Source organism: Palaemon carinicauda, chromosome 12 (assembly GCF_036898095.1).
Source record: "Palaemon carinicauda isolate YSFRI2023 chromosome 12, ASM3689809v2, whole genome shotgun sequence".
Taxonomy (NCBI): domain Eukaryota; kingdom Metazoa; phylum Arthropoda; class Malacostraca; order Decapoda; family Palaemonidae; genus Palaemon; species Palaemon carinicauda.
Genome location: NC_090736.1, coordinates 14954234 through 14981733, shown reverse-complemented (window position 1 = coordinate 14981733; position 27500 = coordinate 14954234). Strand labels below are relative to the sequence as shown.

At 31.9% G+C, this 27500-nt stretch overlaps 1 protein-coding gene across 6 annotated transcripts in view; it reads left to right on the top strand.

Moving 5' to 3' along the window:
* LOC137651233 (collagen alpha-1(IX) chain-like) overlaps positions 1-27500 on the top strand; it is a 142834-nt gene that overhangs the window by 102968 nt on the left and 12366 nt on the right. For 2 of the 6 annotated variants that reach the window (XM_068384453.1, XM_068384452.1), the window contains exons 2-12: positions 4905-4978; positions 6644-6709; positions 11686-11893; positions 12440-12656; positions 14362-14535; positions 17436-17456; positions 19566-19637; positions 21160-21243; positions 24764-24871; positions 26309-26416; positions 27324-27500. The exon at positions 27324-27500 is cut by the window's right edge and continues 43 nt beyond it. In XM_068384453.1, coding sequence (XP_068240554.1) covers positions 4915-4978; positions 6644-6709; positions 11686-11893; positions 12440-12656; positions 14362-14535; positions 17436-17456; positions 19566-19637; positions 21160-21243; positions 24764-24871; positions 26309-26416; positions 27324-27500 — 1299 coding nt within the window. In that variant the 5' untranslated portion in view covers positions 4905-4914. Of the gene's footprint in view, positions 1-4904; positions 4979-6643; positions 6710-11685; positions 11894-12439; positions 12657-14361; positions 14536-17435; positions 17457-19565; positions 19638-21159; positions 21244-24763; positions 24872-25735; positions 25835-26308; positions 26417-27323 lie in introns of all 6 variants that reach the window. The other 4 variants (XM_068384454.1, XM_068384455.1, XM_068384457.1 and 1 more) reach the window with 4 other exon arrangements.

Genomic DNA, 27500 nt, shown 5'->3' with positions numbered 1-27500 from the left:
TGTGATAAGATTTGACTTGCATATTTATTTTAAAAAATGAGCGACACATGAAACAATTTACAAAACTTCTTTATATACAATATTAATATTGAAGGTAGTCCCTCTTCTCTGGCCATGAGTAGGATTATTCTGAGGACAAATTTTCACTCTTACACTGTTCATAGACCTTGCTCTTGAGAAGGCTACATTAAGCTGTCCATGAGTAAAGCCAGGTTGTGGTAGGTAGATCCCAACCTTATCGAAAGTCTGTCTTTGAGCTTTATTAATGGTCATTGAATATGATAGGTGGACGGGAAATTGAGTAATGTCTAGGAAGATTTGAAGCAAAGGGTGATCAGAATTATGAGAAATCTTTTACAATAAGAATGGATTAGTCGTTAAACGAAAAGGCCTTTGATTAATTTTAAAATCTAAGTTATGGAAATTGATAGAACTCAATCTTTTGTCTGCTACTTAAAAAAAGAATCAGGTACTAAAGACAAAATTGGGAAAACTATATAAGATGTGCTTTGGTTAAGTAATCAAAGTCTAATGTGAATTTGTAAGAGTATACCATGAAATTATTTCTGTTTTCTTCAAAGTGTGACACACAAGTATACCATGACATTATTTCCGTTTTCTTTAAAGCGTGACACACGAAATAAATAACACACACGCTATCGTATCAATATATAGATGATAATAAAAATAATAATAATAATAATAATAATAATAATAATGATGATGATGATGATAAAAACAATAATAATAACAACAACAATGATATTTCTACCATGGGAATTCATTTAGGTCTAACACAGGAGAATCTTAGCCCCAGTTAGTGAATGTAACGCTTGAATTAAACTTAAGCATTATTCATCACGATGAAACTACGACGGTGAAATTCAAATCTACGCTAATTTGGGGGTGATTAGCTCAACGTCTCTTATTACATCTCCTAAATGAACATACTTAAGAGGGATAATCTCTCTCTCACGATCTTTGACCTTCTCTGCTTACTGTTATCGTTGGATCTCTGGTTTAAAGGACGATCATGAATGGCCGAGGCAAGGGATAGAGACTTTGCCCTATCAAACCGGACAGTGCTCTATAGACTGGCCATATATTATTATCATTATCATCATCATTATTATTATTATTATTAACTAAGGTACAACCTTAGTTGGAAAAGCAAGATGCAATAAGCCTAAGGGCTCCAACAAGGAAAAATAGCCCAGTGAGGAAAAGAAATAAAGGAATAAATAAACAATATAAGTAATGAAAATTAAAATAAAATATTTTAAAAACATTAACAACATTAAAACAGATATTTGATATATAAAATACAAAAGGACTTAGGTAAGCCTGCACGTACGATCAACGACAAAGGCCCCTCTCCACCCAAGCTAGGACCAAGGAGAGCCAGGCAAAGGCTGTTGATGACTCAGTAGGTAGACCTATAGGCTCCTCCAAAACCCACATGCTTAGCTCACAAGGATGGTGATGTTACAGTAATCAAAGGAACTAACGAGTTTGAGCGGGACTTGAACACCGGTCTGGCGATTACCACATCGGCCACTACAACCTTGAACATTATTTTTTTGTATAATGTAATTTGATACTTTATGGTATACTTCATAATACATACTTTATGCACTTAACATTTTAAAACCTGTACTTTGAAGTGCGTACTATATACATTATTTTCTATGCCATGTAGCCTAACTGGCTAGTTAATACTATTTTGTCATCTACTTTGTATTGAATGATTTAATTAAACTATTCCGTACACTATACAGTATTCTGTACAATCTATAAAGTAAACTGTATAATTCGAATGTTAGGAACTTATAGTAAAACTTGCCCATTTCCGTATAAAAAGAAAAATATTGCATATTTTATATTAGATATATATATATATATATATATATATATATATATATATATATATATATATATATATATATATATATATATATATATATATATATATATATATATATATATATATATATATATATATACCACATAATCCTCAATAAGTCTCACAGCGTAAAAAAACATTACAAGAGAGAGAGAGAGAGAGAGAGAGAGAGAGAGAGAGAGAGAGAGAGAGAGAGAGAGAGAGAGAGAGAGAGAGAGAGGTTTTAGAACTACACTAACGTTAACTGAACTTTACCGGAAAATGCTGAAATCATGCATGGATACGAACAAGAAGTACTACAACAGAATCTTTTCTTCACCGAGAAAAACATTTGGTTCGAAATAAAGAAAATAAACATTAAAATAAATCTCGATAAACAGTGACGACCTATCTAAAATAAAAAAAAATAATAAAAGAAAAGAAAAAAAAAAACTTTCTTGAGTTATTTTCACCGGGTCGCGTTCATCCAACATGGCATCGTAACGGAAACGTGATATGTTTCCTTATCTGCGTCGAACGATCTGTGGGTCTCCGGAGTTGGGTGGATTGTAAGTGGGTGGTGGTTCTTATCGGACAGACTTCGGGGAGCCTTATGTTAATAAGAGACTAAAGACAATAGAGATTTTGGGTTGCCACTTGCATGAGTTATTAAGGTGCTTCGGAGACTTATGTTTTTACTATTAATATTATAATTATTAGTAAAACAATGATTCACGCAGGATTCGCTATAAGTATATATATATATATATATATATATATATATATATATATATATATATATATATATATATATATTTATATTGTACATACGTATATATATATATATATATATATATATATATATATATATATATATATATATATATATATATATATTATATATATATAGTATAGATATGTACAATATATATACAATATATTATATATATAGTATATATATACATGTACTGTATATATATATATATATATATATATATATATATATATATATATATATATACTATATATATATATATATATATATATATATATATATATATATATATATATATATATATATATATACTGTATATATATATATATATATATATATATATATATATATATATATATATAAAGTATATATATATATATATATATATATATATATATATATATATATACTGTATATATAATGTATATATATATATATATATATATATATATATATATATATATATATATATATATATATATATATATATATGAGCTTCTCTCTGATACTATTTTCATTAAAGACAAAGTTTGCTAGATTAAATTGATAACACTGAATTAGGATAGAGGAAACGCGAGAGGATAGATTCACCGAGTCAGCTTGGGATTATAGGAGGGAGCCAAAAAGGAATAAAAATAGAAAATGGAGAGATGATGAGCTGAAATGTTTTATAAAAGGAAAAGAAAAGATATTATTCAAGGTGCAGTTGCATTATAATACGGAGAAAAGACAGGTGCGTGCATGAGATAGGATGTATAGAACAGTAAAGAAGTGAGTAAAAATAGATGATCAGTAACAAAAGAGAGGGGAGAACGTGAATGTGAATTTCACGAAGAATAAGAATTGAAGAGTCAAAGATTATTGGAAAAAAAAAAAAAAAAACAGACGTGAATGCAGACCTGGGTCAATGGAGTGAGCATATTGAAGATATACTGAATATGGAGGATAGAAGAGAGTTGTTTTATGCAAGACTTGAAAGGCTTTGAGTAAAGGCTGAGAATGCTTGAGGAAGGTTTGCAGTATGGTGGTGACATTGCAATTCAGTGGCTGACCAGAGTTTATAAGGTACGTTTGGAAGCGGGAGAAGTTCCAAAGTAACTGATCACGGGAATAATTTCTGTAACAATTATAGAAACATAATGGTACTTAGTAGGATTCTTCTTGAAAAGGTAAGACAGGTGATAAAGGGTCTGATAAAGGTTTAGGGAAGAAAGAGGGTGCGTAGATACAGATTTCATGTGACAGAGAAAGTGAAGACAAAATGAACAAGCTGTGTGCGAAATACAAGAACTTAAAGTAGAGGAATATGGAGGGTGCTAAGAATGCATTGTATAGGTGTTAGGTTATCGAGACCAATGAAAAGTTCTTATATTAGAAATGAAATGCATTTTAAGAGTATGTAAGAAGGACGGTGACAGTTGTGATAAGAACGTGGGTTTGAGACAAGGGTGTCACGTCTTCATGCCAGGCTGCCCAACATTTTTACTCATGGAGTTTAGCGAAAGGTCAGAGGAAGGATAGTGTAGGAGGAAAGTTGAGGGTGAAGAAATCGAGTCACTGATGGTATGCTGAATGGTTATTGTTTGTTTATGATACTACATAGTTTAGAAAATCCGTAATTTTAATCGGATATTCTCCGTAAAAATATACTGTACTTATCCATATTTCAATAAATTACAAGCGACCGTAATTTTTACCCTACTTTCTTACCATCTTTCACGGGTTAGTGACCGTAATATCACTCCTTTACATAAATATATCGGGTTTTAAAACCGTGAATGACTGGCAACATTTATTCCAGAATTTTCATCGTTTTTCTTTACGGCAAATTTTTAAGTGTATGCTAATTGAGAATAGCGAAAGAGAAACTACAATGTTAAAAATTTGCATTGAAAAAAAAAAAAAAAAAAAAAAAAAAAACAGCAAAAGTCTGGCAATATTTATTTCAGTATTTTTGCCGTTTTAAAAACGGACATATTGACGTAAAGGAGTGATATTACGGTCACCAACCAGTAAAATATAATAACAAAGTAGCGTATGATTACGGTCGCCTGTATTTTGCTGAAATACGGTTAAGAACAGTATATTTTACGGAGAATTCCCGATAAAATTACGTTTTTTTTTTTTTTTTTTTTTTTTTTTTTTTTTTTTTTTGTAGCAGTGTACTGTAAATTGAATATAACTGTTTGGTAAATATGGTGATTTTTCATAACTTATTTATCAAAAATGACATTTCCTTTCTTTCAGAATTGGCGGAATGGCGAAAATAGCAGGGGCGCTGGCGCTGGCCATTACTCTTCAAGCCCACTTGGTTATTGCGCGTAAGTCATATTCAAACTTCGATGTGAATTCTACATTAACACTCGAAATCTTACGATTTAAATCTATTTATGATTAATAATTGTATAATACCACTTTTAATGAGCTTTTCTTGTATTCTGCTTGGTCTGTTTAAATTTTTGATAATTCATTCTAATTTAATTAGAACGAAATTGTTCATATTCTTTTTAAGGAAATATCTCTTTAAATTATTTAGTCAATTTCTTATGGAATTCAATTGATATTTGTTCGAGTTATTTCTTATCTCCACAATTTTCCTGTTTCTTCAAACAAACTTTATGCAAATTACCATTACAAATTCAGTGGTGTACAGTATGTTCGATTACTCTTGCACAAAATAATAATTCTATCTTTTAGGAGTAATCTATCAAAAATCATGATTCCTATCTATAAAATCTCTTTGAGTAATATTTTTTATTATTTCTAGATACTTTTCGGATAATATTCTATCAATAATAATTTGAGAAATATTTTGTTGATTATACCTCGAAATGTTTTTAATCATTTTTAATTCCTCAATTATTTTGGTTCCTCTTCAATCTATCTTTTTAGATAAAGAGATCGTGTAAAATTTTACTTTATTGCTTTAATTTAGCCTAATTTATTTACGAAATATCTTTTATATATTTCCTTTGAATTTCTTGTATCAGTATTGAATTAGTTTACACCTGTTCATTAGTTCTGATGGTCTTTCATTCAAGATTTTATTTCTCCCAATCAAAATTTCCTTTCTGCTATAGAAGATTCTATCTCTATGCATTCCTGGTTAACTTTCATCCTCAAATACTTTCACAAACTTGTGTATGACTGTAAAGACTGACTTCATAATGAAAAATTCTGTGAATGAAACAGTTTTCAGACAGACGATTTTTAAGGTCAAAACTGCAACGAAAATGATGACTGACGATGTTTATTGAAATTTGGTAACACACCAAGTCAAATTAATGTAGTTCATTGTAATATTTCTAATGAGAGAGAAGAGTTGGAAGACCCAGGCCTACATGGCTGAGGACTATAAAGCGTGTAAATAATGATAATATAATTATGATTACGACGACGATGATGAACCACGAATGAAAATTCAAATAAGTTAGAAATTTGACACCTAGTGGAATTAGCTTCTTAGGCCGGGAGCACTCTAGCGACTCTGTGGCGCCACAAAGCCACAGCATCGTGTGGCGGGGATGTGGTCTCCCATAGGTTTCCATTGTTTTCAAGTTTTGCTGCGCAAACTAGCGACAGTGGCAAACGACTGTGGCTCTCTGTCGCTCATCCCCGCCACAGGCGTGGCGTGGCGTGGCTTTGAAAACAATGGAAACCTATGGGAGACCACATCCCCGCCACACGATGCTGTGGCTTTGTGGCGCTACAGAGTCGCTAGTGTGCTCCCGGCCTTAAACTGAGCCTCTTGGAAATAAACAAGACTATAACAGTATAGTACACAAGACCAGGTCTACAAAAGACAACAAATGGAAACTATTTGAGGATGTATTTCGCAGTCTAAGATTCATATCCTGATATAAAATCTATGCACTAATATTGCCATCAATAAAAACCACATCGTATTCTGTGCTGCATAAAGAAATTATTTATTACCTTGCCAAATTTACAATTCCTCTGCTGGAAGTCCGTGCGTGCCTTTTCAGAGTTCGACCTGCCCAGGAGGGGCGATATGGATCCCTCTCTTTTCGACACCTCGTGGACCAACCCTGGTATTATATCTCTTATGGAAATCTGCTTCAATAAATCATTGATCTCTCCAGATTAATTCTAATCTCTGAGGGTTTCTGTGGTTCTTTGAACTGACTTGTACTGTGTTGCCCTATTTCTCCACAATGTTAAGACGGTGTAACTGATAACAGCATTAACGTGTAGCCATTGGATTTCCAGGTCGGAGACGCAACGTACTGACCTTTTCACTGGATGCTGAGATTATCTGGCTTTTGGGACTTTTCATTCTTATCACATATTTTAGAGATGATGTTTTTTTTTAATAAGATTTCGGTTGCCACATCTGACTAATTTTTAATATCTACAAAGTAATATTTTACTGAAACGAATTTGTGTAGACAGATGCAAGTTACATCTATTTGAGTTGGTGTGTTTTAAATTCGTCGTAGACTTAGATACTAATTGTTTTCGTAGCGACATTCTGTCACCTTCTTAGAATTCTTGCCTATTTACTCATTATATCATGACAATGACAAAGCAGGAAATTCTGCATACGAAAGATAGCTAAAAGTAGAGATAGGCATGTCTCATTAATCCTGAATTATATTTTAAACCTGATAAAAATTCTATTATCGGTCCTAAGAGGCAAACCTCATTAAAGATCAACAAATTGCTTTTTTCTTTGGCCAATTATTGATATATATATATATATATATATATATATATATATATATATATATATATATATATATATATATATATATATATATATATATATATATATATTTATATATATATAAAGTGTATCACAAACGCTTTCCAGATATTCAAATGACTCCATACTTCAAATATTTACAGACTTTATACTTGACAGTATACATTACAAATGCTCCGGTAGTGTTATTATATGTTCATTATTCCAGCTGTTACCAAGTTGTGGAATGATCTTCCTAATCGGGTAGTTGAATCAGTAGAACTTCAAAAGTTCAAAGTTGGAGCAAATGCTTTTTTGTTGACCAGGCGGACATCTTTTTAAAGTTTATGACATTTGTTTTTGATGTTGTTAATAGTTTATATATGACATGTCTGTTTTGACGTTGTTACTTTTTTTAGAATGATTTATTGTTAATTTGTTCTCTTCACTTATTTATTTCCTTATTTTTTTTCCTCACTGGGCTATTTTTCCCTGTTGGAGCCCCTGGGCTTATAGCATCTTGCTTTTCTAACTAGGGTTGTAGCTTGGATAGTAATAATAATAATGTGACTAAGATCAAAATAATTACTCAGCATGTACTTAAGTTAATCCACTACTCTAGCAATTGGTGACAGCGACCCCACAAACCTTAGTTGAAGTATTCTAGCAATGTTACAGTAGTGGTGCTCCATTATTATCATTTTTATTACTAGCCAAGCTACAACCCTAGTTGGAAAAGCAAGATGCTATAAGCCCAAGGTCTCAAACAGGGAAAAATAGCCCAGTGAGGAAAGGAAATAAGGAAATAAATAAATGATGAGAACAAATTAATAATATATCATTCTAAAAACAGTAACAGCGTCAAAACAGATATGTCCTATATAAACTATTAACAACGTCAAAAACAGATATGTCATATGTAAACAATAAAAAGACTCATGTCAGCCTGGTCAACATAAAAATATTTGCTCCAACTTTGAATTTTTTAGGTTCTACTGATTCAAACACCCGATTAGGAAGATCATGCCACTAGGTGCTGACTTACTGGCCATGTAGACCTTATCAAAGGTTTCCTCCCCTGACCTTAGGTCTCAAATGCTGACATACTTGTGCGATTGTTACTTGATTGACTGATGTATGCATTAGACTTGGGACGTAATCTAAACTTAAAGAACATGTTTTTGAGGTGTTCCAACCTTACTGATTATTTTCGACTTTAATTCTGTATGATAGCTATCCCAGCTAGGTGCTCTTTTAATTATCAATAGTTTTCGTACTTTTAACATATTATTCCAAGTTTACTAAGCAACAAAGCGTAGGAATCCTAATGATCTTAATGTTTAGTGTACCGTTGGCTTTCCATTTATAACATTTAGTGGTTTCATTATATACATGTTTGAGCTACCGACAATCGTACAGCTTTTGTCTAGATCTAAGAAAAGAAAGAGAAAATTTAATTTTAAGAACGCAAATAAACAGTCCTGTAATAAGAGAAAACTTTGAGTTAAGTTTAGAAATACAAAATAGATACTCACATTTATATGGTGAAATGCATGCAAGTAAAGAAGAAATGAGCTGTGATTAAAAAATAAATTGTATTGGCACAAGATATAAGTGGTAAAGTTTATAAACAAGATCAAGGAAAACTGTCACAAAACACCAAAAGACTAATAAAGAAAAGATTGGAAATGAAGGTAAAATCCAAAAGAGACGAGATAGAATTAGCAGAACTATCCAAAACAATAAACAAAAACTAAAAACCCAAGACATTCTTAAACAAAATCAAACCAAAATTAAGGAAACACTAAAGAAAGAAAGAATCATCAAATTGATGAAAAGAAGACTTGTAACAGGGCACCAACAGATATTTCCTTTAAACGACGAAAATGGAAATATCAACACAAATTGTGAGAATGTCTATATAATACTATACAATGGTGATATAAGAAATAACTTTGCCAGTAGAAATAATGAAACACCTGATCTGGTGCCAAACGTAATGGTAGGTGAAGTAAAGAAGGTATTAAAAGGATTAAAAAGGCAAAGCATTAAGAGAAGATGGTCTAACAACTGATTAAATAATCGACGGAGGAAACTTCATAGTAGTAAAACCGGCTGAACTTTACAAGAATAATCTATACCTACAGCTTAGTAAAACTTTATCAATATACTTGTTCACAAAAAAAAAAAAAAAAGGGAGACACAAAAGACCTGAAAAATTACAGCCCAATAAGTTTAATTTCAGTAATATATAAAACATTTAAAAATGTTATATTTGGCTGAATAGAAAGACAGCTAGACTTTAATCAACCAAGAGACCAGACAGACTTTATAAGTGGGTATTCAACAAATGACCATATCCATGTAATTAACCAGCAAATGGAAAAATCAACAGAGTATGACAAACAACTATGTATGACAATTATAGGCTATCAGAAAGCTTTTGATTCTGTCAAAACTTCCGCAGTAATGAAAACCCTCCAAAGACAAGGAATAGATGAATCTTACGATAGAACACTTTGAAGATATCTATATGGGAAGTACACTAATCCTAAGACTATATAGAGATAGTGAGAAAATTACAATTAAATATGAATTTAAACAAGGACACCTCATCTCCTAAATTATTCACAGCGTGCCAAGAAGTTTTCAAGAATTTAGATTGGGAAAATGTAGGAATTACTATCAATGGGGAATACCTTAACAGCATAAGATTTGCAGATGACATAGTTCTGTTTAGTGATTCATGTGAGGAATTGCACAAGATGACAATCGATTTGAATAGAGAAAACAGACATGTAAGGCTGAAAATGAATATGAGTAAAACTAAGACAATGTTCAATGAAAATTCAGAGACAACAAATAAGGGTGATGGACGAAACTCTATGACAGACAGTAAGTGTTTCCCCAGGACATGAGGCCGAAAATAAAAGAAGGATAAGAATGGGATGGAGAGCTTTTGGTAAACAAAATGACATTATGAAAAGTGAAATGTAACTTTCTCTAAAAAGAAAAATATTTAACAAGAGGGTCCTGCCCGTCCTAACTCATCCATCAGAAACTTTGAGCTTTACTAAAGCCTTAGAACATAAGCTAGTTTAAAATCAAAGAGCCATGGAAATAATAATAAAGGGAATAACACTAAGAGACAGAAAAAGAGCAACATGGATATGAGAGCAAAATAAAGTACTAAGAACATGTAAGAAAACCAAATGGACATAGGCAGGACATATAATAAGAATGACAAATAATAGATGGACATTAAGAATCTCAGAATGGTTTCTTAGAGATTGCAAACGAACCAGGGGCAGGAAGATAAGACAATGGATTGACAAGCTAAGAAAATCTGCAGGTATACAGTAGACCAGCATAGAAAGACCATACACAGACGCGAATAGAAGGACATACCTAAGGTCTTTGTCCTGCAATGGGCTAGTTACGGCTGATGGTGATGATGGAAGGACACGTGACTATTCTACGCCGACCTATTCCCCTTACAGCTACAGGACGCAAATCCCCATGTTTGGGCAGCTTACTTCAGATACTCAACAGACCAGTTAAAAATTCTGATGGACTTACGATTATTTGAACGGGAGATTGTTTCATCAATTACAGGATAATGTTTGATGACGTGTCATTCGACTTAATTTGGACTTTTTTTTTCATACAGAACTCCAGAGATTAGCCGAAGTTCATAACAATGAAATTAATATTAAATCAATAATACCTGTATCCATAATTAATAGTAGATATAACCATGACGCTAATAATAATAATATCTGTAACGTAATAATCATAATAAAATCAATAACAAGAATAATCACAATACTAGATAATGCTATGGTAGAACTGTTCGTGGTAATTACTCGATAGGCTTCATAAAAATCACAATCTTCTTTAGACAGAGGAAAATGGTTGAAAATATAAAGCTTATTTTCACTAATGTGAGTCAGATGGCGCTCTACGAATACTAATGGAATTAAATTTAATACACTGCATTTAGGTTTTCACCTTCAAGAGTCGTACCATTCAATTCCAAATGTATTTGAAATTCACTCAGTTAGCGTTAGAAAGTTATAACACAGTAGTAATCATATGTTCAAAGTAAATTATTTCCACAGCCCCTGAAAGTATTATCTTTAAGAACTCACCATATTGTCATCCTATGTATAGAAAAATCCTCTCTATTTTCATAATGCATATGTATATATTTCTTCATAACGATCACCGTCATAAAGTTCCGTAAAAGCAAAGTGTTTTCCCATTTTCCCCACTTGACCGCACCACGAAGACACACGTTTAATGACGCGTCTCGCCTTCCAGAATTCGAACAACCTTTCAACGAACTCAACGGCCCTTGCGCTGATTACCAGCCCGGCGAGGACGACCTCCAGGCCTTTGATTTCATTCGGAAGTTCAGACTTGATGTTCTCGAGCAGGACTACCCAGGCGTGACTAGGGTTCGAGGCTCGAACCAGATGCAGACAGCCTACAGGCTGAAGTCGGATGCCAATCTCCAGATCGCCACCAGGTTAGATCTCGGGAGTTTTTATAGTTCTGTCTTATAGGAGACTGCTTGGTAGGAATTAATCATTTCTATAAAAAGATACCGAATCTGATACACACAGACACACACACACACACACACATATATATATATATATATATATAAATAAATACATGTGTATGTATATATATATATATATATATATGTGTGTGTGTGTGTGTGTATAAATATACATACAATGCATATATAAATAAATATATGTATATATATATATATATATTTATTTATATATGTATATGATATATATATATATATATATATAAATGCTAGGAATTTCGTATGTAAATTGTTTTATTCGGTACAAGTGGGAAATATTGTAGGTAATCTTGGAGGGAAACATTCAAGAGTTTGTCCTTAGCTTTTGTAGCCGAGACCAATTTACAAAATTTAAGCAACAGGTTTTATTCAATTGACATAAGTAAATATCTATAATGGGAAAAGACAAAATCTAACCCTTTACAGTGTTAAGGTTAACTGAAAATAATATCTATTTGCTTATTTCTTTCGCAGGGAAATCTTCCCACTGGGCCTTCCGCAGGAGTTCTCTCTCATCTGCACCTACAGGGCACGGCGTCCTCCCAAGGGCCCTTGGGATATCATCCGTATCAACGATCTGCAGGACAGACCTCAGTTCGCTGTGACCCTTAATCCTAGAACACAGAACGTCGAGTTTTCCATCCTGTCCTACGACGGAACTTTGCAGACACTCGTCTTTGATAATGCCCAGGTAATTTGAGTAACACTCTCTCTCTCTCTCTCTCTCTCTCTCTCTCTCTCTCTCTCTCTCTAGGTGTATTTACTGATATAATCTTTAAGGAAATTTATTACTAGGTTTCCTGTCATTACTAACAGACAAAATATATATATGACTAATTTCAACATTAACTATACGGAAATGGGACGCTTATGGAAATTTGGGACTTTTATATTTTGCAGTAATAATTAAAAATATAAAAATAATAATAAAAACACTTTTAATAACAATAACTACATAATTCATAAAAGTAATGATAACAACAATGGGTTGTTATCAGCTATCGAAAACATTTTGTTTGGATCATCATTCGAAAAATAAAGTTATTGTGGATTGGATCCTTGGATGATGATGATGATGACAATGATAATGATAATAATAATAATAATAACAATAACAAAAATGAAAATAATAATAATTACTATTATCATTAACATTACAATTGTCATCAAGATTGTTATTAGCATATAATCATTATAATGAAAATAATGTCTGCTCCGACATGCATCATTCGATATTGAACTAAAGTAACGGTTGCAATTCTTAGATCACAACTATATATAATAATGTTACACATCGTAACCTGTCCCAAGGTATCCTATAGACCTTGACCTGTCCTATTAACGTTATCAAACCCTTAAACTTTATAAAAACCACCACGCAATCCCCCTCCTCCCCCACCCCCCAAAAAAAGTTCAATCCTTCTTTCTTTATTATTATTATTATTCTTATTATCATTATCATTATTATTATTATAATTTTTCATTATTATTTTTATTTCTAATATTATTATTATTATTATTATTATTATTATTATTATTATTATTATTATTATTATTATTATTTTTAATATTATTATTATAATTATTATCATTATTATTATCTATATATTAATACGATAGCGCGTGTTATATATTTTGTGTGTCACGCTTTAAAGAAAACGGAAATAATTTCATGGTATACTCGTGTCAAACTTTAAAGAAAACGGAAATAATTTCATGGTATACTCTTACAAATTCACATTAGACTTTGATTACTTAACCAAAGCACATCTTATATAGTTTTCCTAATTTTGTCTTTAGCACCTGACTCTTTTTTTTAAATATTAGACAAAAAAATTGAGTTCTATCAATTTCCATAACCTAGATTATAAAATCAATCTCGGGCCTTTTCGTTTAACGACTAATCCATTCTCATTGTGAAAGATTTCTCATAATTCTGACCACCCTTTGCTTCAAATCGTCCTAGACATTACTCAATTTCCCGTCCACCTATCATATTCAATGAACACTAATAAAGCTCAAGGACAGACTTTTGATAAGGTTTGGATCTACCTACCACAACCTGGCTTTACTCATGGACAACTTCATGTAACCTTCTCAAGAGCAAGGTCTCTGAACAGTGTAAGAGTGAAAATTTGTCCTCAGAATAATTCTACACATGGCAAGAGAAGAGGAACTACCTTCACTAGAAATATTGTATATAAAGAAATTTTGTAAATTGTTTCATGTATTGCTCATTGTTTAAAATAAATATACAAGTCAAATCTTATCACATTTTATTCAAACATGTATAGGTTAGGAACAAGATAATTAGTATTGAAAACATAATTTCGTGTAATTTACACGGGTTCCGCTGGTTATTACTATTATTGTCATTATTATTATTATTATTACAGGCAGCCTTCGACAAGAAATGGCACAAACTCCACTTCGGCGTCTTCCGGGATCGAGTGACTCTCTTCCTCGACTGCCAACGGACTACTGAGGTCGCCCTGGATCCCTTCGGACCCATCGACATCAACGGAAACATCTATATTGGGAAACAGCAGGAGTCCTTCAGAACTGTACCAGTAAGTCCTTGGAGCCGTGGGTGGGTATCAGTAAGTCCTATGAGCTGTGGGCAGGTATCAGCAAATACTAAAATGCCTGTAGTTGGGGGTATCAGCTTGTTATAGTAGCCGTGAGTGGGTACTGGGTACTAGCGAGTCCTGGTAGCTGTGGGGAGGTGTATTCATAAATCCTAGTAGCCCTAAGGTACTAGGTACTAGCGAGTCTTGATAGCTGTGGGGAGGTGTATTTATAAATCTTACTAGCCCCATGGTACTGGGTACTACGAGTCCTGCTAGCTGTGACGAGGTGTATTCATAAATCCTACCAGCCCTAAGTAGATTCAGTATTCCTTGGTAGACGTTTGTGGGAATAGATATTTGCAGTCTGGGGTGAGTACAAAGTTCCAATAGCCATAGAGATTAGGCAGGTGGGAATCTCATGCTTTGTGAAAAAAGGCACTAAATTGACATTAGCTTTTATCAAATTAGCTCATACGTAGAGAATGAATAATCTTAAATGCAAAAATTGAAATAAATTTCTTCTAGTTTTTTTTTATCTAACTATTGATTTCAATCATATCACGTAATCATATATGTAGTAATTTCACTAGGTGAAATTATTTCCCAGTTATTACTCAAAAGAAAATTAAATAAGACCCTATTAATTGGTAACCACATAGTTTTGCATGTATAAAGGCATTGGAGAAAATGTCATCACCTTAATGTGAATGCGAGACACCTAGATATTAATCAACCACACTTGTATTATAATTATGTATAGATCTTTACATCAACATCCAGGAACCAGTTGAATTTCTTACTAACGGAACAAAATAATAATAATAAAAAAAAAAAACATATACGATGACATTTTTATACGCAAATTATATATTCTTACAATATATACTGTACGTTCACATTATGTAATCTGAGTCTATCATGTTTTTTTACAGTCAGCACAGATGTCAAGGTAAATAATTTATTAACAAGGCATTTTCTTCAAAAACAAATACATTCATTTGTAGTTAAAGAATTCCCAAGATTCAATAAACAAAGTTTTTCATCCTAACGTAGCCACTTCCCTTCAAATTAAAATGCCAATTGGAAGATTCAATAAATTTTTTTCCCCTAACATATCCACTTCCCTTCAAATTAAAATTCCGATTTGAATCTCAATAATGATTATGTACCCAAGCCCTATCTATAGAAGAGAGGAAAGAAGAACAACCTTTATAAATGAAGGGACCACACGGGTTACATTTACTCACACGAAACTCTTTCAGGACTCTTTCAGGTGTCATAATTTTCCAAGCTGTCAATCAAATGACCATTCTTCCATACCAATGCCAGAACAGACACACAAGCCCGTGTAATGGATGCAACGGGGCTTAATAAGGAAACACAGGAATGAAAAACCAAAGTTTTTGATATTTACTACCAATTAATTCATTGGAAAATTCCAAGACTTTTTTTCTATGGTATCTAGATCATACTGGCTCATAGATAAGGCAAGAAAAGCTTTGAAATATTCAAATTGTTCAATCACAACTCATCCTGTGAGGGTATGTAAATTTACATGATCTATGTATGACATTAATCTAAATATATTTACAGCCTAAATTTCTTTAATATTTGCTTCATTATTATTCTATTTCTAAACGTAAATCTGCTATTATTACTCAAAATAAAGCCAATTTTATATCATCGTTATACGTTTTCTTCTAGATCTGATATTTCTCCACATTATCCAAAATTTATTTGTATTTTTCCCTTTATCCATAGTTTATTGGCCTTTGGAAATTCCTAAAACCTTCATGGCCATCTGTAAAAAGACAAGCTGTATCTAACCAGTAGGATCTAGTTACCAAACTAAAAACTTCGAAGTTCTTGACCCTACGAAGCCTGATGTATAATTCTCAGTATGTGATTGTTGTGTGCTGGAACATGTCGACAATTTTAGATTTTAACCATCCTTTATTTGTGTGTTTTTGTTTGCAATTAATCAAAGTTTATTTTTATTTAATTCATTGGTCTGTTCATATCCGTTTCGATTTTTAATGATGTTGATTTAACGAAGGCTTTCAATTCTTCCCAGTTGCATAGTTGGACAAGGACTGAAATTCAAATCATGAATTCAAAAGTCAAATTTTAAATCATAAATTCAAAAGTCTGAAGCTTGTCATGGTTGAAACCAAATGGGAACCAGAAAGTTTGTTTGATGATGAAACTAGTTTTTTTTTTTTATCCTCTTTTAATATGATGACTATGGAGGCTTCTTTGCAATGTACAGTAAAATTCAGTTTTACCAAAAAAATAATAAAAATAAATAAATAAATAAGAATAAAAATAAATGGAATAATTGAAAGTCATTGCTTAATCATCAGAGCATCTTCAATACTTTTGTTTCTAAGTAACGAATTAATGGCAAGGAATTAATTAATTACCAAATTACTATTAATTATAATTGTGCATCTGAGAGACATTCTTATCACTTTTATGAAAATATCTTGACTTCTAAATAAAAACTACATATTAAATATAAAGGATCTTGAAATAAATGTTTAATTAATTTTTTTCTCCGGAAACCCGTCATGGGATAATGACTCATCAAATGCACCATTATAAAAAAAATACTCTTGATGGTGAAAATAACCCTTAGGTATTATAATGAATTAATAACTATTCTAACCAACATCGATGATTCTAACAACATCAATGAAAGCAACAACATCAACAACTACAACAGAAACATCAACATTGTACCCAAAAGTGGCCAGACCTACTCATCGCCTGTCTTGTGTGACAAAGTGGCCAACAGTTATTTCATGCTGTTGTTAATCTTTGCAAGTCCATTCTTCCTCTATCAGTGCATGGGCGAAGTTATCAATCACTAACTGGATATTTTCTTCTTTGTCCACAAGAAGAAACCGAGGGCGTTCAGCGTAAGTAAGCTTTGGAGAAAACTGGTAACATTGACCTAAAATAGTCTTGTTTTAATATCTTTAGGGTAGCTACAGTATAGAGGGAGATAGAAATATGTTTAGATATTCAAAGAAACTAATGAGGCTTATGCTAGTTACAATGGTCTTGGATTGATGACCAATGTATATACAATGTGCATCTATGTATATATATATATATATATATATACATTGACACACATATATATATATATATATATACATATATATATATATATATATATACATATATATATATATATATATATATATATATATATATATATATATATATATATATATTATACACACACACACACACACACACACATATATATATATATATATATATATATATATATATATATATATATATACATAAACACATATAAATAGAGGGATATATAGGTTGCTATACATTTGTTTTTAAGTTTTTTAATAATACTTTAATGTAAGTAATCTTTTAAACACATCTTCCCCTCAATAAATGTATTTTTTTTTCTTACTTTGCAGATTATTAATTTCTTATTATATTTAACAATTTCCATCCCAGCGTATTACAGTTTTTGTCGGAATTAAATATAATAAAAAAAAAAATTCCGTCTTTTGTAATTAATTCATGATATCAAAAAGTAGTAGGTTAAAGATTATGAAATTTCACGACAGTCTTTTTATGCAAATTTTTGAGTACCAGTGCCAATTATTTTCAGGCCTTTCGGGTACTTAAATTAAGTTTTCATATTTACGGTGTACAGACTCGTTTACTAATTCGTTTTATCATCGGTTAGTTCATCAATCTTCACTTGGAAACAAATGCGTTGCGTTTCTAAACAGAATTCATATTCTGCTTAAAATATCTATTGCTAAAAAGGTAATAGGATAACGTATTTGACCAAAACCTGTTTATTTTTTTTTTTAAATCTGTGAATAGGGTAGTGATAGAGAAATAATAAATATTCACGAGGACTTAGTCTCTTATAGAATAAAACTTACAAAAAATAATTAATAAATGTTATAGAAATAGAATAATATTCTTTAAATGATTTTAAATTTTTTGTGACCTCAAAATTTACCAAAATCGTAAAAGAAAATTAAAGGCGATCAAGATGATACAATAATAGACTGCAATTAATTTTATTATTTTTTTTACCTTGAGTCATGCTTCATAAGATGACATTCATTATAAATCAAATATCATCATGTTCTTAGTGTTTACTTTCATATCTTTAGGAAAAGGTTGTTAAGCAATTCTCAGTAATTAATTTATTGTATCCTGTCTTTATGGGAGGAACAGTATATTCTATTACGTCATCCCGTGAAATTGATTAATACTTATTTTCATTTTTTATATGAAAAGATAATAGATCCAAAATGAGGTCACGTGACCTCACTTGATTTCCACTCTCTAGCATTTCTAGCGTTTTATGAAAGGATGTGAGAATTTCCCAGTGACGTTACATGACCTAGTGTGACCTTATTTTCTAGTAAATTTATTTCTAAAATAATCATTCAATTTTGATCTCATGCGACTTTATATAAAATTCTCTAGATATTTACTTGTTTTTACTGATAGCGGTTATCATTCTCTTTCCACATCTAATGACCTAGATTAACTTATGATTTAACTTGATCTTATTTTCTGGCAAATTTTGAAAAAAATAACCATTCACTTTTGACCTCATGCAATTTTGTATAAAGTTCTCTGGATATTTACTTGTTTTTACTAATACAGGTCAAAATTCTCTTTACATATCTAATGATCTGAATTGACCTATGACCTCATGTGACCTTATTTTCTGGTAATTTTTTCCAAATAAAATAAATATTCCATTTTGACCTTGCAATACTGTATAAAATTCTCTGAATATTTACTTGTTTATATTTAGAGGGCATAATTCTCTTCACATCTTATGACCTGCATTGACCTATGACCTAATGTGACCTTATTTTCTGGTAAATTCTCAAAATAAAATAAAAATTCAATTTTGACCTCATGCAATTCTCTGAATATTTACTCGTTTATATTAAGAGGGCATAATTCTCTTTTCACATCTAATGACCTGGATTGACCTCGCACTCTGGTAATTGCAGATCGAACTGCAGTGGATGGTCATGAGCTGCGACCCGTCTCGACCTGAGAGGGAGACTTGTGATGAATTGCCGGTGAGTAGTGTTTACAAATGAGCGATTTTTTCTTTCTTTTGTATCTCATCTTCTTAAATAAAAAAAAATGATTCTTCTACATCCTTTTGAAGGTTATATTAATTTTGTTCTAAATTTAGTTCCAATGAGTGAAAATTAGTTTTCTTACACTCAATTTTATTATCATTATCATTATTAATTGCTAAGCTATAACCCTAGTTGGAAAAGCAGGGAAAAAGCACAGTGAGGAAAGGAAACAAAGAATTATATTAATTTTGTTCTAAATTTAGTTCCAATGAGTGAAAATTAATTTTCTTACACTCAATTTTATTATCATGATCATTAATTGCTAAGCTATAACCTTGGTTGGAAAAGCAGGGAAAAAAGCCCAGTGAGGAATGGAAACAAAGAATTATATTAATTTTGTTCTAAATTTAGTTCCAATGAGTGAAAATTAATTTTCTTACACTCAATTTTATTATCATGATCATTAATTGCTAAGCTATAACCTTGGTTGGAAAAGCAGGGAAAAAAGCCCAGTGAGGAATGGAAACAAAGAATTATATTAATTTTGTTCTAAATTTAGTTCCAATGAGTGAAAATTAATTTTCTTACACTCAATTTTATTATCATTATCATTATTAATTGCTAAGCTATAACCCTAGATGGAAAAGCAGGGAAAAAGCCCAGTGAGGAAAGGAAACAAAGAAAAATAAAATATTAAAATAAATATCTCCTTTATAAACTATAAAAACTTTAACAAAACAAGAGGAAGAGAAATACGATGGAATAATGTGTCCAAGTGTACCCTCAAGCAAGAGAACTGTAACCCAAGACAGTGGAAGACCCTGGTACAGAGGCTATGGCCCTACCCACGACTAGAGAACAAAGGTTTGATTTTGGAGTGTCCCTCTTCTAGTAATTACCCAAAATTAGATATCTTTTTCTATTTTGTCTAAATTGTTCATTGTTGTTATATCCATAATAGGAATTATTTTCATCCTTTCTAATAATTTGTTCAGAACCGATATTTATTGAATGATGTCAATTCATCATTACTGCAAATGAGCTTGCTTATAGAAATCATATGTACGTATCAAACATGTACACTTCCTTACTAAATTATAATATATATCTTAAGAAACTTTTTTCTGATTCTCAAGTGGCTACAAGATTCATCTGCTCTTAAAAAATCTGAACAAATATCTGGCGTAATTTTAGTCTTCTTGAAGCGTTTTAAATGTTATACATACTATCTGATCAAAGATCTGGAAGTCATCTTAGTATTCTGGTAGACTTTTAAACGTAATAGATTCTATCTGAGCAAAGATCTGAAAGTAATTTTAGTCTTTAAGAAAAGTTTTGAACGTTATAGATGCTGTCTGAGCAAAGATCAGGCTGTGATTTTAGTCTTCTTACTATTTCCTCTTTTAACGTCATTAAATAACATGGATATTGTCAAAATTTTATATTAGGATTTTTAACTATCTCTTGTATAAATTTCTGTTATGAAATGGTCATTGTTATTAATGAATCCCAACAGGAAAGGGAAATCACCGATCAAGTTGGACCGGAGCAGTGTGAAGTCGTCTGTCCAATTGGACCCCCGGGAATCAACGGAACTGACGTAAGTTTAAATATACTTTTCACTTGTATACTTACGTATTCCAGTTTAAATATAAGTAAGAACTGAAGTTAAGGAGAACCTTCTTGTTTCTAGGGATCTCATATGAACTTAAAATTATACAAACGTCAACATTTTTACACACAACCTTACAGAGTCCTGTCTAAATTTAAGGTGGCACTAAAGTAGATGAGAAAATTTGAAATCATGTTCAATTAGGGCCTCAAAATCATCCTTATATACATATTTATAGTATCATTAATTTTAATAAAAAAGAATAACAGTATATGGTAATGTAAATTAAAAAAAAAAATAAGAAAAATAAATATTTTCAGAGGTTTATAAGAACAAAAAAGCAATAAAGTTAGATTCTAAAGAAATATTTCTAAACATTCAAGTAACCTAAAAGTAGAATGGCTGACTATACAAAAATATTCGCCATTATTTTCCTTGAAACGATAAAGAGACTACAATGTAATATAATGTAATGTAAGATATCTGGGACACATTTGGTCCTCAGAGAAGTACAAAGATGATTTGACATCCGAGAGACTATGAAAAATAATGGAAGTTTTGATGATGAGTATTATTATTATTATTATTATTATTATTATTATTATTATTATTATTATTAAAAGCCAGGCTACAACCTTAACTGGAAAAGCAGGATGCTATAAGCCCAAGGGCTCCAACAAGGAAAAATAGCCCAGTGATGAAAGGAAATAAGGAAATAGATGAGCTACAACAGCTGTAATAAATAATCAAAATAAAATATTTTAAGAAGAGTAACAACATCAAATTAGATCTTTTATATATAAACCATAAAACACTTCAAAACAATCAAAAGGAATAGAAATAAGATAGTGTACCCTCAAGCAAGAGAATTGAGAAAGGTTCATATTTCAGAAATGGACAACATATGTCCATACTGATTAATTTATTGTTTTGATTCATGTATTTTATGTCAGTTTCAGTGCCATCGTTTATAAAAGACACCGCCCACATTGATCGACACATTTTTGTAATGAATTAGGTTTATGATAACAAATGCCATTGGGACAAACAAATAGATATTTGTACTTATACTTTATAAACAAGTCACTTTATAGTTTAGTTTATAATTCCATGGTTGTGGATGGCTTCATATATGCTTGTGATCATAGAACTGATTAACATTTCGTTCATGATTACGTTGAAACAGGACATTCCCTCTCAGTTTTTTCTTTATTACTTTGCAACAGGTTGCTTGAAAATGTTTTTGCAATTATAATGAATTTTACAATTTGGTTCGTAATGAATTTTACAATTTGGTTCGTAATGAATTTTACAATTTGGTTCGTAATTAATTTTACAATTTGGTTCGTAATGAATTTTACAATTTGGTTCGTAATTAATTTTACAATTTGGTTCGTAATGAATTTTACAATTTGGTTCGTAATGAATTTTACAATTTGGGTCGTAATGAATTTTACAATTTGGTTCGTAAAGAATTTTACAATTTGGTTCGTAATGAATTTTACAATTTGGTTCGTAATGAATTTTACAATTTGGTTCGTAATGAATTTTATAATTTGGTTCACAGTTACATCAAATGGTTCCTTTTACTATTATATAGCTGTGTATTTGTAAGATTGTCCAGAGAAATCCCCACAAACAGACCTAACATTCACAATAGTTACATATTTAGATTCAGACATAATTACGTAGTGCAAAATTTTATTGATATCGAAAGAAAATTATCAATTCGGAATGTAACATTTGTGGTATTGTTTTCGTTATGATTATCGTTGGCTGTATAATTCGTCTCCGACGACTTTGCCTATCTCAATTCTTACTTATTTACGACCATAACACTTACAATTTAATGACCTAAGGTTAACAAAATATTTAAATCGTTGTACAATTATCGCTCAGCCTTCAGTCTCACAGATAAGAAAGTATCTGGTTGCGAGGCAGACACTACGTTTTTTTTTTTTTTTTTTTTTTTTTTTTGGGGGGGGGTGTCTGTTGATCACTCATACTCTCACAAATGCTGAATTTCCAACTTCAAATATGGTCATTTTATTCTATTTGTTTTCATAGTCTCAAAAATGTGATTCTGGAAAAGAAAAAAAGAAAAAAAAATCCCTTTACGTTTGATCTTCTGGCGAATATTAAATTATTTATTTCCGAAATGGGCCAAACACTTAGATTACCCTTTTATTACTTTTTTCAACCTTATTCAAGGAACAGTTTGATCCTTTCCATAGTTTTTACAAAAACAGTTATTGATAAAATTAATAAATTAAGTTCCATCTACGCAAAGTTCAGCCATCAAATCAAAACATTTTGCTACACATTTGCAAAAATATGTCCAATCATAAATCAAAATACCTTCAAAAAAGCAATTTATGAAATCCAACCCTGCTCCCAAATATTCCAGAAAGGGTAAAAAAACTACGGCCAGTCTTTTTACTAAAATATTTAGAACATGTACATTCATTAAGTAAAATTCTTTTACCAATTTCCAACCCAATGATATCCATTTATAAAATTAACTCCTCCTAATAGTAATGTCATATTCCTTTGTTAAAAATATCTGAAATAAGTTAATCCTTTCCCAAGACACATTATATATGAAGCATTTATCTAAAGTATATAAATTGGGGATTCAAGTAATTTTTTATTATCGTGGATAACGTCATTTCTGGTGGTCACTTTTTATCAATCTTTTCTGAAATATGATAATATCAGATATAAGTAGTTACTGCAACAGATAAACTATTTCCTGAAAATTTATATGTCCATTGAAATTATCATTATTACTAGCTAAGCTATAACCCTAGTTAGAAAAGCAGGATGCTAAAAGCTCAGGGGATCCAACAGGGAAAAACAGCCGTTTGATGTTTTTTAAATAAATATCTTTACTGTTATAAATGTCTCACCAGAAATAAAGACGCCAAAAAAGATGTTATCCTTTAAATAGAAGTGATTCTTATAGGGTATTACGTTTCAGGTTAATTTGATAACCAAGTGTGACTACATAGTTGCTATAATAATCTAAATAGCGAGGCTCACGTTTTGTAAATTAAAGGTGAATTACTTTGCTCATTATTCTCTTTCAGGTTGAATTACTTCCTACTTTAAAGTTAACCTAATCTAATTCATTGATTTCAACTAATAATTTTTCTTTCACAGAAACGACTGAAGAGATTTTAATTGATAATCTAATTTTTCCTTAAGTCAGTTGACAAAGATTTGAATTGATTTTTATGAGATGACCCGGAACGATTTTAATTTGCTAATTCTAAATGTATACCTCAGAATATGTATGTTTGTTGACTTATTTACATTTACATTGGCTATACATCAATATATCATATCAAACTAGTTTAAAAAAAGCTTAATTACCCGATACCATAAGTAATAAGCAAAATATATATTCCCAATCCCTGACATCCTCTATGAGAACGAAACAAGAGTTTCTCATAATAACACATATTTTCTGGATTATTTCTGTCCTGGCATCCTTGGTGACCTTTAGGGTATAGATGGTCCTCCCGGCCGACGTGGACCTCCTGGAACTCCAGGACCGATAGGACCTCCTGGTGTACCCGGCGAAAATGGAGAGCCTGGAAGCTTAGGTTTCCCCGTATGTTGAAATTTGCCACAGATCTGGCGGTCCTAAAGACAAACCAGCCGTCCAAAGTCCCTCCTTTGCCAAAAGGAAAGCTTAACTTTGCCTAAAATGACTGAAACTCGCCTCCTGAGTTATCGAACTTCTTCTTCTTCTTCTTCTTCTTCTTCTTCTTCTTCTTCTTCTTCTTCTTCTTCTTCTTCTTCTTCTTCTTCTTCTTCTTCTTCTTCTTGTCTTTCATAAAGCGCAGATACTGTGTATATAATAATCTAAAAACAGAATGGCTTATTTGTAAGGCGAACAGCATCAAGCTTATCATGACGGTAGCTGATGGCTGCGAGTGCATTTGGTGAATGTTCAAAGTGCTGGTGAGCAAATACTTCAAAAGCAAGGCAATATGGACATTGCCCAGAAATATCGACCACTCTGACAAACCGGACTTCTGGTCTTACTCAGAGGAAGTGTTCTTCCTATAGAAGTATATGGTTTGGTACTGTGTGTACAGTATCCGATTTTAATCATTACACCTCCAAAACTAAGTTTTTGAAAGATTTTTTATTATAAACTAGAGTATCTTCTTTTCCTTGTACAGTACTCTAAGACACTAAAACTGTTATTTGAATATTCAACTATATCAGTATCACTATTTTCGTTACATAAACTATACAACATGGAAAATCACCATACGTTGGCAGACAAAATGTTTATTGTGCACACATTTCCAACATATCCACTGTGGTCATGGACCTACCCAGCTACTAGCTGGGCATCTTCACTTAACAATTCCCTCAGTCGCAAGAACTCATTTGGTGCTGGTAAAATAACTTGAATGTAGCTAATTGGAGCGAAGCATAAAAAAGGCATTTAACATATTTGTAGGGTCGACGAGGCAGAAAGGGCGAACCAGGCCCCAAGGGAGAAATTGGTCTACCTGGCTTCCGAGGGCCTAAGGGTGAGCGTGGAGAGGATGGAACGCCAGTACGTGATGTCCCACAGATCGTCGTCATCATTATCATCATCAACTGCATCCTCATCAATAATCTTCCTGCAATTCACCATTGAGCACCAACCATACCAACTTTTAGTGCTCAACTACATCATCTTTTATTACTTTCATTCGCCTTGGCTTTAACCAGCATGCTTTTTTCATTACATATTTCTTCTTGCAGAAATAGTCAGACATGGTTTTCTAACCTTATTAGTTTTAATCATGAAATGAAATTCAAATATATTCCAATAAACATGAAAGCTACATTTACTCAAATTAGCATTCAAATATAATGAACATATTTTGAAATAGATGATAATAGTCTAGCTTTTACTACACGAGATACTTCTCGGTGTATCTGAATCATTACATTGTTATAATAAAATCTATTTCATATTAGATACATAAGCTATTTTTTCTTATTTGTTTGATATATCTCTGTTGATGGTGAATTTCAATCCTAGGGCCCGGCAGGCCCACCAGGTGCACCAGGTCGTCAGGGTGAGCAAGGCGCCCCTGGAACTTCAGGACTCCCCGGACCAACAGGGCCAACTGGTCTTGCAGGAGGAGTGGTTAGTACTTCAAGGATAAAGAACTATATATATATATATATATATATATATATATATATATATATATATATATATATATATATATATATATACTGTACATATAAATCTTATATGAAGAATAAACTCAAAAATGCTATTCATTCAAGCATATGTGTAGTTAAAAATACAGAGCAAACGCCTGAGCGAGATCAGACCTTTGATTTAACTGTTATAATTAAATAGACAGCTATCTATTATCTATTTCAATATCGTTTTTACGCCTGGCACAAAGGTAACCAGATTTGAAATCATGCTACCTATTTAAAAACTACTTCAAGTAAAAAAGAAAAAAAAACATTGAAAGATGATTCTAAATATGAAATTAAGTAGTACAGTAAACATTAAATTCCGTCAGATATGCATGATAGAATTGGAATTTAGGTTCAGCTAACCATATGAACATGATTAGGAAAGTATAGATGGTGAAGCCTTACCATTTGGAAATTTTAGAAAGTGATGCCTTACCTATGGGAAACTACAGAAGGTGAAGCTTTACCTTTTGGAAAGTAAAAGGGTGAAGCCTTACCTTTTGGAAATTATACGAGAAGCCTTATCTTTTGGAAACTATAAAAGGTGAAGCCTTACCTTTTGGAAAGTATAAGAGCTGAAGCTTTACCTTTTGGAAACTATAAAAGCTGAAGCTTTACCTTTTGGAAACTATAAAAGCTGAAGCTTTACCTTTTGAAAACTATAAAAGCTGAAGCTTTACCTTTTGGAAACTTTAAAAGCTGAAGCTTTACCTTTTGGAAACTATAGAAGGTAAAGCCTTGTCTTTTGGAAATTATAGAAGGTGAATCCTTTCCTATGTGATACTATAGAAAGTGAAGCTTTACTTAAGTGAAACTGAACTCCTTCCTTGCAATCCCAGGGACCCGTGGGACCTAAAGGAGATCCCGGAGCTCGAGGACTTCCTGGACTTATTGGGCCAGCTGGAGTACAAGGGCCACCTGGTCCCAGAGGTGTACCAGGAGACGCAGTTCTCGTTACCGGCCCTACAGGTGAACAAGGTCCACAGGGGCCACCAGGTTTACAAGGACCTCCAGGT